The sequence below is a fragment of the Agrilus planipennis genome, unplaced genomic scaffold (genome assembly GCF_000699045.2).
Source record: "Agrilus planipennis isolate EAB-ADULT unplaced genomic scaffold, Apla_2.0 scaffold119, whole genome shotgun sequence".
In the NCBI taxonomy this organism is placed as follows: Eukaryota; Metazoa; Arthropoda; class Insecta; order Coleoptera; family Buprestidae; genus Agrilus; species Agrilus planipennis.
The window spans coordinates 461,894-484,532 of NW_020438931.1; the positions used below are offsets into that span (position 1 = coordinate 461,894).

General features: G+C 34.0%; 1 protein-coding gene across 1 annotated transcript in view; it reads right to left on the reverse strand.

The window, feature by feature from the left end:
* The window catches only part of LOC108736711 (CUGBP Elav-like family member 1), a 152,241-nt gene that overhangs the window by 39,240 nt on the left and 90,362 nt on the right, over window positions 1-22,639 (reverse strand). Inside the window, exon 6 of the mRNA XM_025974205.1 lies at window positions 19,492-19,574. Coding sequence (XP_025829990.1) covers window positions 19,492-19,574 — 83 coding nt within the window. The remainder of the gene's footprint in view (window positions 1-19,491; window positions 19,575-22,639) is intronic.

Consider the following 22,639-nt stretch of genomic DNA (forward strand, 5'->3'; position numbering starts at 1 on the left):
ACGATTTTCCTGCTTTTCCATTTTTACGAAAACCACAGAGGCGTCTTGTTCAGCGTGCTGTCAAACCTACACTAGCAAGGAGATCGGGCTGAAACTATAGCTACAAGCTATCCAAGGATGGTACTATAGAATGTCACCTCAAGGTAGGCCTAGTGGCGTCATCTCTTGGTTAGGCCGGAAACTTATCAATCCACCCTCGTAAACATCAGAAGTATTGCAGACATGAGATAAACAACGTTCTTGGCAATTTTTCTATCAAAAAACTCAAGAGGACACCCAAACAAGTGCTAGTGATAGAGATCTTAGATGAAAAATATCTGTTTGTTGTTATATTAGTATCCACTTGAGACTTATTGAGAGAACAATTTTTCTTTTAATGAGGAGGTTTTTTAAATATGAAAATAGCTCATCGTTTAAAACATGGGGAACATCGTTTCTTAAAAACGCTGATTTTCCTTTTTGTTCTTCAAAAAGCTCTTTTACCTTTTCATCAGAATGCGCAGATATTAAAAACTGAGTAATGAAAACAGTTTTTCGTGGAGATGAAACACAAGAAATAAAAACAACAGGAAGAAAGAGCATTACTTCAATAAAAGGCCCTCTAAAAACTGCTTTATTTTTGCTTTTATTGATCTGTCGGTGGATATTAAAAATCTTTAAATTCTGCAGGAATCCTTTTTATAATTAAAAACAGAAGAAAGCCAGGTTCTTACTATGTAGAGATCCATTTTAATTATCCTACAAGGATGTGCTGATTTAAAAACTCTAATAGTTATATGAATAACGTTCTTAGTGCAAGATGGAGAAATACAGGATTTTTTTGTTGTTTGACATTTACAATTAGTACCCAAAAAGTACACAAAAAAATAGTGGTAGGCCCATCCACCATTTCATTTAAAATAAATAATGTTTGAGAAGAGTAACTACTTACAAAGTTTAGGAGAAAATTCCTCCTTTAATAACTTATCACGCATTTAATATACGCCATTGTTTTGATTGGACGAGTTCAAATACGTTAGTACGGCCTTGACAAACGTTTGAAATACTCTAGTAACAGCAAATAGCTACCAGATGGCGATACACTGTTTGAATTTGGGTATAGCATAGCAGGGGGCTGAAGGGGTAGTAAATAGTGCAAACAGAATTTAAACTAAATAGGCTCTCTAGTAACTCGTAACTGGTTTCTTGAGGTTTAAGTGTTATTGTACAAGTCATACTAAAAATTGTCCTTATAGTATTCCGTTTTAGACATATTAATTAAGGAATTGTAAAAACTTTAAACATTAACAATTGATTCTCTTAAAAAGCTCGTTTTGACATGATAAGTAATTATGATGCACACAACAGCGCATTTTGTCTACGTGCTATGTAAATGCTAGATATGTATGCACCTAATTATACGATCTACTCAGACGTTATCTTGCAACACTTCTATAATGTAATGCAACAGCTTATTCTGCAAACATAGATTAAATAATAGATAATTAAACAGCATACATCACTTCAAACTCTCTGAAAACTTATGACGAAGCTAATTTACACTTAGCATTTATGGTGCGTCTTGTTTTACATCTGCGTCTCTCCTATCATTCCTTCACGCTTTCTATTTGTATTGTTCTATTATTTAATAATGATTTTACTTGTTGTACAATTCCTATACAGCGTACTACGTATTTATAATTGGTGTTTTCTGAATACATACGGGTGGTGTGCAAGATATTTTCCAATTCAGAATCTGTAATCATTGTTAATATTATACTTTCGTCATTGTCCGAATTTTTTATATCAAATGATAGGACAATTTTAAATATACCTAAGAAATTTTTACATTGTGTAAGTTTATCTAGCACAACTACTAGTATTGTAGGGCTAAACACCAATAATTGTGCTAGATGTCATCATCAGAAGGCCGTCAGTCCTAAGACTGGTTGGACGCGAACCTCCACTCTTTCCTATCCTGAGCTAAACTTCGCATTTCCCTAAAACTAGAACAGCCCACATCCTTAACTATTTGCGAACAGTGATCTAATATTAGTCCACTTTTACCCCTTCTAACTCTCGTTTCTGCTTCTAATATGTCTTTGACTAGACCTTCATGCCTGAGAAGATGTCCTACCAACCTATCTCGCCTATTTCTTATTGACTTCCATAAGGTCCTCTGTTCTCCTATTCTTTCTAATAGCTCTCTTCATTTCTAACATTCTCTATCCACGATATCCTCATCATGTGCTAGATGCATCAACCATTTATCTTTTAATTATTATTTTTTATTTATTGAAGTAAGAAATCAAGCTAGGTATGGGACAAAGGTTTTTTTATTTATATGAGACCAACAAACTACGGTTCGCCTCAATTATGAAACATCATCAGGGTTAGGATTCCAAGTTATAAATTCTGTATATCCAAAGCTGCAGTAATTAATTTAGGAACTTAACCCTGAAGATGCCGTATAATTGAAGCGAAACGAAGGTTGTTGGTCTCATATAAATAAAAAAACCTCTTCCCCATACGTTTATACAATTGTTGGGAACAAATGGCAACAAAATTTTTAATTTATTATCTAATGTAAAGTATATCCACTTTGTAAATATCAAAATGATACAAACGAAAATATTCTACCTAATTTTGCTAGTCATAACATTAGCATGATGACTATATAATTGTATGAAGGTTTTCTGATAAATGAAAAGAAAAGTGTGTTATTCCACAAATTGTTTATTCAACTTTTCGTGTTTGAAAATTAAAATAGACAACCGCGTTTTATTTTTGACATGATAGTTGATTCGATATTCGGTCTAAAAACAAGTGAAAAATTATTAAACCAGTGGATATCTATCAACTGAACAAATATCACAATGTTCCTGTTTGCATTTTGAGTGTCTAGCAATTAAAAAAAGAAAGCAATGCGAATGTTACCGGGATAATATGGAACTCAGTTAGTGGAATGCGCATCGTGTGTAATGAAATCTTCGTTTTTTGAAACTCTAATTGAAGTGCCCAATTTGTTAATGTAGTTCGCGGCATTAACGGAAGGGCACTTCTTGTGTACCTACTCCAGTTACATAATGCCGATGTAATGTTGTACATTCCGATGTCTTTGCTTTCAGGGCACAACTGGGTCACGAAGTTGCCCTTTAATTCAACTTACAGGAAAAAATAAATTACGCATTTTTATAATCGGAATACAAGGTCTTCCTATTCATTTTTTTTGAAGGAAGAAAGAATAAAGCAGCGTCACCATATTAAAAAGGAAATTAGCCATAGTATAGCTAGTTCAAAATATCATGAGCTGCGAGAGGTAAACCCTATTACATTGACACGCTACACCAATGCGGTTAAGAGAGAGAAATGTAGAAATCAATGAATGGGCGGACTCTTGATACCGTGTAAGTAACGGCTAAGGTTCATGAGATTCCGAAGTACCTCTAACTATTGGCGTAACTGATATCGTATTAATTACGTTACAAGTGAGTTTAATATGCTATTGGTAACTTCAACTGTAATATGAACTCATATGATTAAAAAAGGCTCAGTTTAGGTACCGACAGCTTCGTACTAGGCTTCTACAATTTTAGCAAAACATGGACAATTTCTAGAAATTTAGAGTTCTTTGTATTTTGTGTAATCCTCTAGTAATCCAGTCCACATCGAAACGTTAGTTGAAGTTGCCTCAAAACCCCACGTAACAATCACCGACTGATTCTTTTATTTATTATTTTTTAGTAATGATAAAATTTTAAGTGTGTGCCAAACGATTTCTGAAAAGAATATAAGCGACAGACAGACAGCCGGATGAATCTTATAAGCTTTCTGTTTTGTCTCTTAAGATATGTGACGAAGTGTAATAGGTACATGAGTTGTATCAGTGCCTTAAAATGACTCCAAACTAACTGTCAAAACCAATACATATTTCTAGTGTCTTGTTCTTGATGCTACCATTTATTTATGACAATAAACAAATTTTAATTATATATATATATATATATACATATCTGAAGATATTGGTAAGCAGTAACGGATTTTGTCAGTGTTGTCTGAAGTATGTATAAATCCCGCTTAATTTAATCAGTAATGCCCACAAATCAGATTTGCTTTTAGATTTTGTAATATTTAGTGTAAAAGATCGATAGAATGACGCAAATTTTTAATGCTTTTAACCAAAATATGTGTATTATGTTTATGTTATACTACTTATTAAAAATATAATTTTAAATATACTTAGGCACATGGTGAAATACTGAATGATAAATATAATTAGCTTCGTTATGTTCATTTTAAACTAAAGCAATTTTCGTATTTCAGGTAACATAATAAAATCATCTTTGGTTTTAACGCTGCCACACCACACCGCCTTCATNCCATAGTATAGCTAGTTCAAAATATCATGAGCTGCGAGAGGCAAACCCTATTACATTGACACGCTACACCAATGCGGTTAAGAGAGAGAAATGTAGAAATCAATGAATGGGCGGACTCTTGATACCGTGTAAGTAAAGGCTAAGGTTCATGAGATTCCGAAGTACCTCTAACTATTGGCGTAACTGATATCGTATTAATTACGTTACAAGTGAGTTTAATATGCTATTGGTAACTTCAACTGTAATATGAACTCATATGATTAAAAAAGGCTCAGTTTAGGTACCGACAGCTTCGTACTAGGCTTCTACAATTTTAGCAAAACATGGACAATTTCTAGAAATTTAGAGTTCTTTGTATTTTGTGTAATCCTCTAGTAATCCAGTCCACATCGAAACGTTAGTTGAAGTTGCCTCAAAACCCCACGTAACAATCACCGACTGATTCTTTTATTTATTATTTTTTAGTAATGATAAAATTTTAAGTGTGTGCCAAACGATTTCTGAAAAGAATATAAGCGACAGACAGACAGCCGGATGAATCTTATAAGCTTTCTGTTTTGTCTCTTAAGATATGTGACGAAGTGTAATAGGTACATGAGTTGTATCAGTGCCTTAAAATGACTCCAAACTAACTGTCAAAACCAATACATATTTCTAGTGTCTTGTTCTTGATGCTACCATTTATTTATGACAATAAACAAATTTTAATTATATATATATATATATATACATATCTGAAGATATTGGTAAGCAGTAACGGATTTTGTCAGTGTTGTCTGAAGTATGTATAAATCCCGCTTAATTTAATCAGTAATGCCCACAAATCAGATTTGCTTTTAGATTTTGTAATATTTACTGTAAAAGATCGATAGAATGACGCAAATTTTTAATGCTTTTAACCAAAATATGTGTATTATGTTTATGTTATACTACTTATTAAAAATATAATTTTAAATATACTTAGGCACATGGTGAAATACTGAATGATAAATATAATTAGCTTCGTTATGTTCATTTTAAACTAAAGCAATTTTCGTATTTCAGGTAACATAATAAAATCATCTTTGGTTTTAACGCTGCCACACCACACCGCCTTCATTAAAATCCCACTCATTTACTGAATTACATGCCTCATTACTGATCGTGTAAGCGCAGCTAGTTTTAAAATCGCTCTTTAAATAAACTCTTCTCTGTCGTATTATCCTATCTACTACACAGTTTATATCTTTAAAACGTACGAATACATCAGGATTAAATGTAATGATGTAATTAATTCATCATACACAAAGATGCGTATATACACATACATACTTAAAATCTGCTAGGTTCTCATTTAATCAATCATATTCTACCATAGAAGCAGATAAATAACATTATTTTTTTCTTCAGTAAGTGGAAGGATCGGTAGAGATATAAAACAGAGAGGATAGCGCAGGGTCGAATCACCTCCAATAAAAAGAAGTCACAGGTTAATTTTGAAATTTAAAAAAGATCGTCAAAGATGTATGTTTGGAACGCGGCGCTGTACGGGTGCGAAACATGGGCGGTGGGCGTGGCAGAAAACAGAAAAATGTTAGTGGAGTTCGCAATGTGGTGTTACAGGCGAATGATGAGGATACTGTGGATAGAGAAGGTTAGAAATAAGGATAAATCAGTAAAAGTATTAATAGGAGAATTATGGATATTGTAGCGAGCACGAGTGCGTTTGTGTGCAATCGGACACACGTATGTGTAAACGGCTTATCGATTCGCCGACTAGCCGCGGGCTCCTTTCTTCATGTGCGCCGTATTTGTAAATGTGTGTGTCGTACCTGCGTTCTGGGAAAGCAGTTAAACAGTTCAAAGAAAAAAGAAACTATCCGGACGTTTTCCAAAAGGTTCCCGAAAGTAAACAAAAGAGTATTTAAAGGGAGAGACGATCGCCGAGAGGAAGGAGAAATAAATTGAATTGAAGTGAATCTAGAAATAAATTGAGAGTGATAGCAGTAAAATAAATAGTGCGGGGAATAGTGATATATCAATAATAATTAGTGTAAATAGTTTTTGTCTACATCAGTCTTAGAAGGTAATTTTGTTAAACCCACGAACATTACAATACCTTAGATGCTTAGGTGTCCATTACCCTTAATGATGGTAGAGTGTAACAGATAGAAACTAGGGATGAACTAACCCTAACCTGACTAGTTCTCCCACACTTTNGTAAAAACATATCAAAATCTATTAAGTTCCTGAGTTTTATAGTAACATACACAGATGGGTCAATAAGTTTTATATTTCGATGAATAATACATAATCATCATGACCGAAGAAATATGGACGCTCATAGAGAGAAAGGTGGTGAACAACAAAACCTCCCTAATTGACACTCCAGATACGTCCTAATTTCTATGCTTTTCAGTTTTTATCGTTTTTACATTTTGTAAACCCCGAAGGTACTATTAAAAAAAAATTAATCAATCTTTTAAATCTGGTCCATTTGTGAAAAAAAAAATGAGTCCACCAACACGATTTCAAGTAAAAGTTCTTCTCCCTTCTCCCTAGCACCGAAATCAAATATTCCCTATGTAATTCCTTATGATATACAGGTGAAGCTTATTAAACAATAAAAGAATATGAAACTTACCCCAACCAGTGTTTTCACGTTGTGTAAGGCATCCTGAGCCTGCAGAGCCGCCTTACGCGTGTAAAACGTGACGAAACAGCAACCTAAAAAAGAGAAGAATAAAACAGGTGAGATTGCGACCCTATTTCATTACGCTAATAAAATGTGGACATTACAAACTGCGCCAAAATTAAAAATGTTTGTTTAACATAAAACAGAGTTATGGACCGGTTAGGGACCACAGATGGGCGGGAACCTGGTTTGAATCCGGTATCCCTGCGGATTTGCAATTTTTTTTATAGGATGTAGCCGGAAATCGACCTAAAATTTGTAATGAATCGACCAAAACAATTTGAGACCTAAAGAAAAAAAAAGAAGACCCTATGAAATGTGCTTCATTAATGATGGTATTTAATTAACTAGCTTTTCAATTTGGTAACTATTTAATTTTTGGTACTTTTAATGTCACTGTGAAAAAAGTACGTAATGATGCATTTCCCCTTTTCCTTGGTGCCCCAAACTGTAATACGTAACGTAGAAGTAGGTTCATAAACGAATTTTTTTGGTTTCTAATTCGGGACTGTAGGTGCGCAATTCAGTTATCCAAAAATTCTGGACATGTTGTGAATTAAAGGGGACATTTGAGAGAAGCGAAAATGGCACAAATTAAATACAGCAGTTTTTATTAAATTCTCTGTGTCCATAAATTACAGAAGCAAGCGATGCCGCGGGATTTCATAAAAGAAAAATCAATTTATGTGTCAACGAGACGTAGACTTTTATCATCGGAGAAAGAACCTTGTAATAATTCGGCCTTCGGATGTATTTTCATCTTTTCATATTCTTGTATTGTTTATCGAACAACACAATTTGTGAAGATGTGACATAACACCAGTAAATACATCGATTCTTTTATATTTTTCTGATTTACAAAATTGTAAATGCTTGTGACAGTTTTTATGATATATTTACAGAAAATAGTTAATCACAATTACCATCAGTTTTACTGTTGTTCAAGAAAAACTAATAACACAATTTGCGTTTATTGTTGACATTTACCTGAAATGCGAGTGATTATTCTTGTCTTTTTATGTAGGCCAGAACAAAATTTACCGTGTAGGTAGCAGGTAAAAAAATAATAAAAAACAAAATATGTTACGATATTATGCCAACAAAAGCAGGTTGACGGATAGAAAAATTTGAAGTTATTTATTTAATGTTTGGCATTTGATGTATATTAACCTTTTTGGTAACGCCTATCCAGAATGTTTGCGTATGTTGTATTACTCATCCGCATTTCATCACTTGTAACACATGCATAGAGACAAGATAGACTTTTTGAATCATCAGCTTCAAGCAAAAAAAATACTTTGGCAGACACTTACACAAAACAATATCTCGCACACATTTCCACATCCGAACAGAGTATGCATTTTGGGTTCTTATATTGTAATAGCTTCAATAAATTACTGAGCAAGAGGTTAATCCCTTATTAATTTGGTTTACCTCCCGAGATAAAAATGTTCAGTCTCCCAGATTCGCTGAAAGCGAGACTCGAGTCTCCGTCTCTCATCGAGTCTCTCTGGTGTCGCTGAGAGAGACTGTCAAAAAAACTGTTTAGCGTCTCTGAAGGAGAGACTCGAATCTCTCAATAAGTGGTGTCTCGATAGATATAGTTAAAATTTTATAAGTTCAACATATTTCAGAAATCCCAGTCTTTGTACGAGAGACCCGAGTCTCTCAATTTTTCAGTTTTATTCATTCAGACTCTCTGTGAGAAACTCGAATCTCTGAATTAACAATTTTATCGTTCGAGTCTCTCATACAGAGACTGTGAGAGATCCATAAAAACACCTAGGCAATAACTGAGAGATTGTGAAAGACTGTGAGAGACGATCTCAGAGACGCTGGAAGACTCTGAGAGACTGAAAATTTTTGTCTAGGGTATGGAGATTTCACAGGACGTGCTGATGAGATATAATAAGATAGAAATCGCAATTTGCGATGCTTTTTATTAACTTAAATACTCCAAAGCTTCGCCTTCTTTTTCAACCACTTGCAAGTATTGGTTTCAAAAAATTTGTTCTTTTCTGATGGAGGTGACAGCACGGAATTGAGTGCTTAATTCAAATCAGTTTGAATATCCCTATTAGTTATCAAAACAGCTATAAATGTTTAACAAAGAATATGTGATATTGTAGTAAGCAAAGGTATTTTGAAATGTAATCATTCACATGATTTGCAGTTGTTTGTTTGGTATGCTATATATATGTGCATAAGAGATAAAGCATTGAAAAATCATGATCGATTTTACGCGAAATGGCGTTAACGATTTATTAATTTTACCATTTTTGACATTTCATTGCTACAGAAAAGTAAAAGTTTGCAGCAAGGCTACTATCCGCCATTTTGTCTGCACTTGCGTTGATTGCAACCCTTCATTTACTTTCATCATTTCGTCAATTAAAGAAAAGAAAATTTCAAATCGCTCAAAATTCAACCACAACTTGCCATTAGTTGCAAACGGTTTAGCAACTTTTGTTTGTTATTTCTTGTAAAAAAGACAAGCTCAAAACGCAGAAATTCCGCCTAACAAGACGATTTTACGTATGTGACGTCACGGTTATACGGTGACGTTGCGAGATTGCATTGGGCGTCACGACGCCGACGGTCGATAAACTGCATTCTACTGACCCACATCCCCTTTCACTTGCATCATAATAGGCGCGGAAACATCGAGATGGTGGCGGCAAAGGGAAAGCGAAGAGGTTTATATACAACGAATAGTACGCGCTGATACCCTTTTCTATAGACGGTTTCTACACCCTTTCTCGCCCTCTAAGGATTATCGCTTCATTACAACATCTTCTCACTTACAACTAAGCTTTCTAACAATACGGCGTTCAGCATTCAGAAAAACGTTTGTTAATCTATTAATTATATAGGCACCCTATGATAATGAGAAATTGAGGCGATTTCGATAACGATATGAGAACAAAATAACTAGAGAGGGTTGATGAAAGACTAAACGGAAAAATCGCAGAGCCGACATGAAAGAACAAAAAGAAAATGGTTTGCGCTTTCATCTAAAGGACCCCTCTATATCCTTATGGCAAATGTCCTCCTGTAAAATTCCTTGAAAGTTTATATTCTGGTATTCTCGATGTGTAGATTAAAAGTCTTAATGGGCGTTAAGTCGTAAAAAATGTCCTTAAAGTTGCTTTCTTCCGTAAGGACCTCAACATGAAGAAAGCTAAATTTTTATAACAATATAAAAATTACAATTTTCGAATGTAAATGACAGATTAATAATCTCAATTTTGACATGTATTTTTAAAAATTATTTTAAGTTTCTTAATTATTACAATTTAATTTGTAATATCAACTAAAATACCTACTAAATTTATTTCTGCTGGGATTTTACGTTTACAAATTCGGGTCCAAATTGTAATTTTTATTATTTTCGCTTACAAAGCAACGGTATAGTGGGATAAATTGTAAATATCGATTTAATATTTACGTAAATTTTCCTTTTTCATTTTCTCCATGTATGACCGTTATATGAATGTACATAATCCTTGTTAATTTGGAAAAGATCATTAAAAATGTAGGATTTATGTGGTTGTAAAAGAAGTAGAATATCAAATTATCTCGGTGTATAGAAAATAAGTAATTCAAATATAAGAATCCCGTTTTCGTTCAAATATCTACATCTATGTTGCCGCTAACCGAAATTAATTACTGTCTCACGTAAAAGCGATTGGCAAAATATTTCCAAAGGGTTGAAACGGCAGTGTCAATTAAACACTCATGATTAATTTCGTTTAGTCGTGAGCCGAAACGGCATTATTTACGACGGGGTTTCGGGGTGCTTTCTGCGTTTGAATTTATTAAATCCCTCCGAATTAATTACAGTTCGCATAAGTTCTCACCGAAATGCCGGTGGGGGGGGGGGTGAAGAAAATGTTCAAAATGGCCAGGCTATTAATACCAAATTAGTAAAATATTATTTAAATAGCCGTCACAGCCCGTTTTGAAGGGAGAATTATTAATAATTTAAAATTCGCTCGGCTCGTAGTGGCATCATTATCTGCGAGAAAAGTCGCTTTTTCGTCGCTTTGATAATTCAGGATTCGAATTTGTCAACGTTGCGTTCGTTCTTTAAAACTGTTAGCACACAAAAAAATATAATCTGTGTGCCGATGGCTCTTTAACTTAAATGTCAATTTCATTACCATTAATTACACAGATCTGCGAAATTTTTTTTTTGAAAAGTTTTTTCTTAAATTGTTAATATTTGTCGTAATTGTCTTAAAACTAATAGAAAACGATATTCATATGGTTTATACCACGTCACATTAACCCATAAATGCTCAGAGAACACATTTCCATTTGAACCCTTGCCACGTATTGAGTGCGACGAAAAAATATTCAATAACCAGTGTTTCTATGTTTTTAACGATTCTCTTTTCGATGGTGTTGGTTAAAAATACCCCCGACAATATTAAAGCATGGAAAAATGGAAAATAAACAAAAAAACGTGATTTTTGAATTGCCTTTTTTCTTAAAAAGTATTTTTTTGTGTCCTTACGATTTTTTTATATGCTTAAAACCTATGTAGATCATGGCCTCGATATCTAAACATGAAATAATCACCGTTGGTCAAGTCGAAATGCCTTTACAAACTGTTTGATCAAACCAAGTTTAATGTAAAGTGGTGGAAGCAATACTGTTTCAAACTCGTAATGATGACATTTTTCACTTCGACTTCCAATCGCATTCTACTTTGGACATAGGAATAGCGAATAACAATGATTTTGATTTACCATAAGTCCACTGTCTTAACTTATCTTGGTGACACAACTTCATTTTGAAGTAAGTTTAATAAGCATTTTTTACAAAGTCTGTTAGCAAAGATTGAATTTGCTTAGCTATTGTATATTGTCGGCAAATGTAAAAAAAATACATTTGAAATGTTTTTACAACTCCGAGAAGCCATAGTTAAAGATAAATGAAACACAATCTTTTATTACAACTATTTTTTATATCTCTCTCAATCTTTGCTTAACTACTGTATCTTGTCCGCAAATGTAAAAAAATACATTTGAAATGTTTTTACAACTCCAAGAAGCTATAGTTAAAGATAAATGAAACACAATCTTTTATTACANAAAAGGCCCTCTAAAAACTGCTTTATTTTTGCTTTTATTGATCTGTCGGTGGATATTAAAAATCTTTAAATTCTGCAGGAATCCTTTTTATAATTAAAAACAGAAGAAAGCCAGGTTCTTACTATGTAGAGATCCATTTTAATTATCCTACAAGGATGTGCTGATTTAAAAACTCTAATAGTTATATGAATAACGTTCTTAGTGCAAGATGGAGAAATACAGGATTTTTTTGTTGTTTGACATTTACAATTAGTACCCAAAAAGTACACAAAAAAATAGTGGTAGGCCCATCCACCATTTCATTTAAAATAAATAATGTTTGAGAAGAGTAACTACTTACAAAGTTTAGGAGAAAATTCCTCCTTTAATAACTTATCACGCATTTAATATACGCCATTGTTTTGATTGGACGAGTTCAAATACGTTAGTACGGCCTTGACAAACGTTTGAAATACTCTAGTAACAGCAAATAGCTACCAGATGGCGATACACTGTTTGAATTTGGGTATAGCATAGCAGGGGGCTGAAGGGGTAGTAAATAGTGCAAACAGAATTTAAACTAAATAGGCTCTCTAGTAACTCGTAACTGGTTTCTTGAGGTTTAAGTGTTATTGTACAAGTCATACTAAAAATTGTCCTTATAGTATTCCGTTTTAGACATATTAATTAAGGAATTGTAAAAACTTTAAACATTAACAATTGATTCTCTTAAAAAGCTCGTTTTGACATGATAAGTAATTATGATGCACACAACAGCGCATTTTGTCTACGTGCTATGTAAATGCTAGATATGTATGCACCTAATTATACGATCTACTCAGACGTTATCTTGCAACACTTCTATAATGTAATGCAACAGCTTATTCTGCAAACATAGATTAAATAATAGATAATTAAACAGCATACATCACTTCAAACTCTCTGAAAACTTATGACGAAGCTAATTTACACTTAGCATTTATGGTGCGTCTTGTTTTACATCTGCGTCTCTCCTATCATTCCTTCACGCTTTCTATTTGTATTGTTCTATTATTTAATAATGATTTTACTTGTTGTACAATTCCTATACAGCGTACTACGTATTTATAATTGGTGTTTTCTGAATACATACGGGTGGTGTGCAAGATATTTTCCAATTCAGAATCTGTAATCATTGTTAATATTATACTTTCGTCATTGTCCGAATTTTTTATATCAAATGATAGGACAATTTTAAATATACCTAAGAAATTTTTACATTGTGTAAGTTTATCTAGCACAACTACTAGTATTGTAGGGCTAAACACCAATAATTGTGCTAGATGTCATCATCAGAAGGCCGTCAGTCCTAAGACTGGTTGGACGCGAACCTCCACTCTTTCCTATCCTGAGCTAAACTTCGCATTTCCCTAAAACTAGAACAGCCCACATCCTTAACTATTTGCGAACAGTGATCTAATATTAGTCCACTTTTACCCCTTCTAACTCTCGTTTCTGCTTCTAATATGTCTTTGACTAGACCTTCATGCCTGAGAAGATGTCCTACCAACCTATCTCGCCTATTTCTTATTGACTTCCATAAGGTCCTCTGTTCTCCTATTCTTTCTAATAGCTCTCTTCATTTCTAACATTCTCTATCCACGATATCCTCATCATGTGCTAGATGCATCAACCATTTATCTTTTAATGATTATTTTTTATTTATTAAAGTAAGAAATCAAGCTAGGTATGGGACAAAGGCTTTTTTATTTATATGAGACCAACAAACTACGGTTCGCCTCAATTATGAAACATCATCAGGGTTAGGATTCCAAGTTATAAATTCTGTATATCCAAAGCTGCAGTAATTAATTTAGGAACTTAACCCTGAAGATGCCGTATAATTGAAGCGAAACGAAGGTTGTTGGTCTCATATAAATAAAAAAACCTCTTCCCCATACGTTTATACAATTGTTGGGAACAAATGGCAACAAAATTTTTAATTTATTATCTAATGTAAAGTATATCCACTTTGTAAATATCAAAATGATACAAACGAAAATATTCTACCTAATTTTGCTAGTCATAACATTAGCATGATGACTATATAATTGTATGAAGGTTTTCTGATAAATGAAAAGAAAAGTGTGTTATTCCACAAATTGTTTATTCAACTTTTCGTGTTTGAAAATTAAAATAGACAACCGCGTTTTATTTTTGACATGATAGTTGATTCGATATTCGGTCTAAAAACAAGTGAAAAATTATTAAACCAGTGGATATCTATCAACTGAACAAATATCACAATGTTCCTGTTTGCATTTTGAGTGTCTAGCAATTAAAAAAAGAAAGCAATGCGAATGTTACCGGGATAATATGGAACTCAGTTAGTGGAATGCGCATCGTGTGTAATGAAATCTTCGTTTTTTGAAACTCTAATTGAAGTGCCCAATTTGTTAATGTAGTTCGCGGCATTAACGGAAGGGCACTTCTTGTGTACCTACTCCAGTTACATAATGCCGATGTAATGTTGTACATTCCGATGTCTTTGCTTTCAGGGCACAACTGGGTCACGAAGTTGCCCTTTAATTCAACTTACAGGAAAAAATAAATTACGCATTTTTATAATCGGAATACAAGGTCTTCCTATTCATTTTTTTTGAAGGAAGAAAGAATAAAGCAGCGTCACCATATTAAAAAGGAAATTAGCCATAGTATAGCTAGTTCAAAATATCATGAGCTGCGAGAGGTAAACCCTATTACATTGACACGCTACACCAATGCGGTTAAGAGAGAGAAATGTAGAAATCAATGAATGGGCGGACTCTTGATACCGTGTAAGTAACGGCTAAGGTTCATGAGATTCCGAAGTACCTCTAACTATTGGCGTAACTGATATCGTATTAATTACGTTACAAGTGAGTTTAATATGCTATTGGTAACTTCAACTGTAATATGAACTCATATGATTAAAAAAGGCTCAGTTTAGGTACCGACAGCTTCGTACTAGGCTTCTACAATTTTAGCAAAACATGGACAATTTCTAGAAATTTAGAGTTCTTTGTATTTTGTGTAATCCTCTAGTAATCCAGTCCACATCGAAACGTTAGTTGAAGTTGCCTCAAAACCCCACGTAACAATCACCGACTGATTCTTTTATTTATTATTTTTTAGTAATGATAAAATTTTAAGTGTGTGCCAAACGATTTCTGAAAAGAATATAAGCGACAGACAGACAGCCGGATGAATCTTATAAGCTTTCTGTTTTGTCTCTTAAGATATGTGACGAAGTGTAATAGGTACATGAGTTGTATCAGTGCCTTAAAATGACTCCAAACTAACTGTCAAAACCAATACATATTTCTAGTGTCTTGTTCTTGATGCTACCATTTATTTATGACAATAAACAAATTTTAATTNATTAAAAATAATTCCACAAGGACAAGCGCCTCGAAAAGATTTACCCGCCCGCAGCCTCGCAGTGGTTAAGGCCGCCCCTGCTGAAGAAGAAAGCGCTTGTGAAATTTATTATCGAAATTTTCAAATCAAAAATTCATGGTAGCACTGCCATTCAATTCCAAGAAATTACTGCTGAAGAATCTCGAGAGCGCGCTTTCATTCGGCTACGAACACTCGAAAACAAGTTTAAGAAGCAACCAAACTTTAAAAAGGAATATTCCAATGTAATTCAAGAATATCTCAACATGGGACACTTGGAAATTTCACCAGAAAACACCTGATTCTGAAGGCTTTTATCTCCCTCACCACGCCGTCATCAAAGAAAACAGTTTAACCACAAAAACACGACTTGTCTTCAACGGATCGCCGAAGTCTACTACTTCACGAATTTTTTTAAACGAAACTCTTATGGTGGGACCGACTATTCAAGGCACCATCTTTTCTCACCTTATGCGATTCCGATTACACTCAATTGCGATTTGAGGAGATATCGAAAAAATGTATCGTTTGATTTAGATCGAAAGTATCAGAGAATTTTATGGAGAAGCAAGTCTGGAAACATTCAAGACTATCAACTAAGGACAGTCACATTCGACTTAGCTGCAGCTCCTTTTTTTGCGATACATACTTTCACACATCTAGCACACCCTGATAGGGACAAATATTCAGCGGCTTCCCAAATTCTGAAACGTGATATGTACGTTGATGACCTCATCAGTGGTGCAAGCACTACAGAAGAAGCTGTATAACACCGCGATAAAGTAAATTACCCGCTTCAGAGTGGCGGATTTAATATACAAAAATGGACCTCGAATGATCGACGTCTTCTGGAAGGGATCTCAGATGACAGCATTAACAGAAACTTACATACTGATGTAAATCCAATGTTGAAAACTCTAGGCATTTTTCGGCAATCTCAATCAGACACAATAGTATCGTAGCGAGCACGAGTGTGTTTGTGTGCGATTGGGCACACGTGTGCGTGAACGGCTTACGATTCGCCGACTAGCCGCGGGCGCCTTTCTTCATGTGCGCCGTATTTGTAAATGTGTGTGTCGTACCTGCGTTCTGGGAAAGCAGTTAAACAGTTCAAAGAAAAAAGAAACTATCCGGATGTTTCGAGAAGACTGCCGAAAGTAAACAAAAGAGTATTTAAAGGAAGAGACGATCGCCGAGCGTAGAAGAAATAAATTGACCGTTGCAGAAGTGAATCCAGAAATAAATTGACAGTGATAGCAGTGAAATAAATCAGTATTAGAAGTTAATTTTGTTAAACCCACGAACATTACAATATAATAAGCGAAACTTGAATACAGTAATATTTGTTTTATTACGTTAATTTATGCCCGCCTAAAAAGAAATTTCAATATGAAAATGATGAAACGATTTTCTGTAATTTACGTGACATCTAATGATGATCCAAAATATTCAGTTTAATACATTTCTTATTCTGAACTAGTAATATTAAATTAATAAAATTCTAGAACTAGGCAATAACACTTTATTTTGTGTTAGTGACAAGGAAACAAGCAATAAAGAAACAGCAAGAAATACTATGTAGACCACCACACTCTTAGCCGAAAATATTAGCTTTACTGAAACACTAATTGAGAACTGAACAAATCACAAAGGAGAAAATGTGTTGCTATTGTTCCTCTTTCCTAATCCAAAATTTATCGACCGACCAAATGCTGCAATTTCTCTTGAAGACAGGGGCATTGTAGCGCAGTGATCCCAAGTGACCACGGAGAATACAAAATAAGCTTAGTACTAATTCGAATCTTGAGTGACGTTTCCCAAATTGTGGATTTACTTAAACTGGAGAGACATAAAACTGTAGTCGACTGACAGTTCATGAAGCTGTAGAAAGCAACTGTAGAAACTGCACAACAAATTATGTTTTTCCTTCAAGACTTACAAACAAAATAATACATAGATGATACCACAAAAGGTAATTTACTATTGATTTCATTTGTGACAAAAAAATACGTTAAACAATGTTTTTCGGCACATAAACAAGAGAACAAAACAAAACAAATATTACTGTGTTCAAGTTTCGCTTATTATATCCATAATTCTCCTATTAATACATTTTCTGATACCTCCTCATATCTCTTAATCTTCCTATCCATGGTATCCTCACCGTTCGACTTCCTTTTACGCTGCACCTACTGTCCACGTTTCGCAGCCGTGCAGAGCCGTGCTTTAGATATACATCTTTTTCGAATTTCTATTTGTCGAATTAAAATTCGAGCTAATGAGCCAGCCGCGGATGATGTGAACGATACGGTCCAGACGTTTTGTTGACAATTGCGGCTAACATCTTCAGACATAGTATTTACATTGCATGTGTAATGCGACACTAGACCCGTTTTTTTCTTAGTTTATGGATTGCCAAGGTTTAATCCTTAAGGATTATGAAGTGAAAATATTGCCTATCTTTTTTTTATAATTGAGAGTCCATTCCCGCTTCTGAAGCTCTTGTTATATAAAATTTATAACGATTCAAAGGAAAACGGTCAGAATTGGTGACAGTCAAACGTAACAAACTGCTAATAGAGAACTTGAGCGACGTTTCTCAAATTGGATGAATAAGACATAATCGTTACGACAGAGAAAGGGGATGAACAACAAAACTCTCTAATTGACACTCTACAGAATGGTTTGGCTCATCTCTTTTTGAATAAAACCTCTAAAAACCAATGAGCACACAAACAATTCCAATGTGGCAATTTTTTTTATTTATAAAACAAAATCACCATCATAAGGTCGTCAGCCCTCAGACTGGTTGAACACGCACATCCACTCCTTCCTATCCTGAGCTAATTTTCGCATTTCCCTAAAAACTAGAACATCTCACATTCTTAACTATTTACGAACAGTAATCTAATTTTGGTCTACCTCTACCCCTCTTAACTTCCGTTTCTGCCTCTAATATGTCTCTGACTAGACCTTCATGCCTGAGAAGGTGTCCTACCAACCTATCTCACCTCTTATTTCTAAAGTCCTCTGTTCTCCTATAAAACTGAACTGATTAAAAAATTATACGCCAGGACTAACATCTAGCTTAGTATTCATGAAGAAAAAGAACAAAACAGGTTGTTTTTGTCGCTGAGTTCGAATCTGGCTTCTGATATTAAAATATATTAATTTTGAGTTTCAGATATTGTTAATTTAGGTTTTGATATTAGGGCAACTCGAAATTCTAACAATTCTGAAATGATTAGCGTTATTTTTTTCAAACTACCATTTACTAAGGTGGCGTTGGTAATAAGGGCCCTTATTAATTTTTGAAATTTTTTATATTTATATTGTAATAAAAAGACCCCAGAATTTGACCAAATCAGTGCTTGGCATATTTGCAGCAATTTTTACTCAAAATTCGCTTTCATTATGATCTAAGTAATCAAAATAAGGCAAAAATTATTTGGATATAAAACTGTTAGTAATTTGTATATAAATTTGTTTATTTATTTCAATATTTCAATAAAGTTTTTTGTAGAAAATCTTTCAAATAGAGTAAAAACATATCAAAATCTATTAAGTTCCTGAGTTTTATAGTAACATACACAGATGGGTCAATAAGTTTTATATTTCGATGAATAATACATAATCATCATGACCGAAGAAATATGGACGCTCATAGAGAGAAAGGTGGTGAACAACAAAACCTCCCTAATTGACACTCCAGATACGTCCTAATTTCTATGCTTTTCAGTTTTTATCGTTTTTACATTTTGTAAACCCCGAAGGTACTATTAAAAAAAAATTAATCAATCTTTTAAATCTGGTCCATTTGTGAAAAAAAAAATGAGTCCACCAACACGATTTCAAGTAAAAGTTCTTCTCCCTTCTCCCTAGCACCGAAATCAAATATTCCCTATGTAATTCCTTATGATATACAGGTGAAGCTTATTAAACAATAAAAGAATATGAAACTTACCCCAACCAGTGTTTTCACGTTGTGTAAGGCATCCTGAGCCTGCAGAGCCGCCTTACGCGTGTAAAACGTGACGAAACAGCAACCTAAAAAAGAGAAGAATAAAACAGGTGAGATTGCGACCCTATTTCATTACGCTAATAAAATGTGGACATTACAAACTGCGCCAAAATTAAAAATGTTTGTTTAACATAAAACAGAGTTATGGACCGGTTAGGGACCACAGATGGGCGGGAACCTGGTTTGAATCCGGTATCCCTGCGGATTTGCAATTTTTTTTATAGGATGTAGCCGGAAATCGACCTAAAATTTGTAATGAATCGACCAAAACAATTTGAGACCTAAAGAAAAAAAAAGAAGACCCTATGAAATGTGCTTCATTAATGATGGTATTTAATTAACTAGCTTTTCAATTTGGTAACTATTTAATTTTTGGTACTTTTAATGTCACTGTGAAAAAAGTACGTAATGATGCATTTCCCCTTTTCCTTGGTGCCCCAAACTGTAATACGTAACGTAGAAGTAGGTTCATAAACGAATTTTTTTGGTTTCTAATTCGGGACTGTAGGTGCGCAATTCAGTTATCCAAAAATTCTGGACATGTTGTGAATTAAAGGGGACATTTGAGAGAAGCGAAAATGGCACAAATTAAATACAGCAGTTTTTATTAAATTCTCTGTGTCCATAAATTACAGAAGCAAGCGATGCCGCGGGATTTCATAAAAGAAAAATCAATTTATGTGTCAACGAGACGTAGACTTTTATCATCGGAGAAAGAACCTTGTAATAATTCGGCCTTCGGATGTATTTTCATCTTTTCATATTCTTGTATTGTTTATCGAACAACACAATTTGTGAAGATGTGACATAACACCAGTAAATACATCGATTCTTTTATATTTTTCTGATTTACAAAATTGTAAATGCTTGTGACAGTTTTTATGATATATTTACAGAAAATAGTTAATCACAATTACCATCAGTTTTACTGTTGTTCAAGAAAAACTAATAACACAATTTGCGTTTATTGTTGACATTTACCTGAAATGCGAGTGATTATTCTTGTCTTTTTATGTAGGCCAGAACAAAATTTACCGTGTAGGTAGCAGGTAAAAAAATAATAAAAAACAAAATATGTTACGATATTATGCCAACAAAAGCAGGTTGACGGATAGAAAAATTTGAAGTTATTTATTTAATGTTTGGCATTTGATGTATATTAACCTTTTTGGTAACGCCTATCCAGAATGTTTGCGTATGTTGTATTACTCATCCGCATTTCATCACTTGTAACACATGCATAGAGACAAGATAGACTTTTTGAATCATCAGCTTCAAGCAAAAAAAATACTTTGGCAGACACTTACACAAAACAATATCTCGCACACATTTCCACATCCGAACAGAGTATGCATTTTGGGTTCTTATATTGTAATAGCTTCAATAAATTACTGAGCAAGAGGTTAATCCCTTATTAATTTGGTTTACCTCCCGAGATAAAAATGTTCAGTCTCCCAGATTCGCTGAAAGCGAGACTCGAGTCTCCGTCTCTCATCGAGTCTCTCTGGTGTCGCTGAGAGAGACTGTCAAAAAAACTGTTTAGCGTCTCTGAAGGAGAGACTCGAATCTCTCAATAAGTGGTGTCTCGATAGATATAGTTAAAATTTTATAAGTTCAACATATTTCAGAAATCCCAGTCTTTGTACGAGAGACCCGAGTCTCTCAATTTTTCAGTTTTATTCATTCAGACTCTCTGTGAGAAACTCGAATCTCTGAATTAACAATTTTATCGTTCGAGTCTCTCATACAGAGACTGTGAGAGATCCATAAAAACACCTAGGCAATAACTAAGAGACTGTGAAAGACTGTGAGAGACGCTCTCAGAGACGCTGAAAGACTCTGAAAGACTGTGAGAGACTGATACCTATCCGTATACCAACTAAGACAAAATATTCATCGAACATAGAATTGACACATTTTGTTGTCGGCATTTTTTCTTTTTATGTAGCATGAACAAAAATGCATAATATGTACTTTGCATATAGGGTTATTGCTAATTATTCTTATTAAAATTAAAGATACTAAAATTAACCGAAATCTTAAAATATCCTTTGAACAAGAAGTAATAATACTCAAAAGTTTTAAATTACATTTACAGGACTTTATTAGTTTTATGAAAATATCTTTGAAGGTGCAAATAATCTTATTTTGCAAATGATAGATGCCGCCCCTTGATGATTGCATGTACAGCTGGACACAAATAAGTAGAAGTGTGAATTGTTCCTGGCTATGGATGCGCGGTATGTACCTAACTAATAGGTATAATATCCCTATATTTGGTTCACTACTCGCCTTAGTAAGGTCTTTATCAAACATCAGTAGAAGAGTAATCGTTTATCATTGCGACTTCTCAATTTTCGCGATATTGTTTTATCTTGTTCAAAAATTCTCTTTTTCTGCGGCAACAATAATTTCGAACTTTAAAAGAGAATCAAGAAAGTGTCGCCTGGTCTGTAATTAAAAAAGCCGGCAAAGTTGGCTAGTAATCAGTAAATAGATTAACAGCCGATAAAAACAATCCGCTCCCTTTTTCTCAAATTTCTACATCACGGATTAATAAAGTTGGAAATTTTCTTTTCCTGTCTTGCTCACTGATGAGCTCCTTTTCTTTCCTTCTTTCTTTCGGTTCATCAATATCTAATCTTCCCTTAATAAACTTCGTTCCTGTCATTCCTCAGTGATCTAATAAGGAGAGATGACATTTCCATCGGGAAAACTTCGAGATTCCGCCGACAATTTAGCGGCCGCTCCATTCACATTCCAAATGAAATCGAACGAAAATCCAATGTCTCTTATAGAACCTTTTCAAACCACCACATATAGCCGCAATTTAACGTTTTTTCTCTTTCTTTCATCTTTTAAAATAAACGATCTTATTAAAAGACCAACTTTCTATCACTAGTAGTTAATACAAGCAAGTACCATAGTTGAAGGGCAAACACACGGAGAAAAAAAAATACAATTTTTGATTGTAAACGACTAAATTTGCCGTAGAAATCATAGAATTTATTAGGTAACTTGTAATAATCTCAATTTTGACATGTGTTTTTAAAAATTATTTCAAGTTTCTTAATTATTACAATCAAAAATT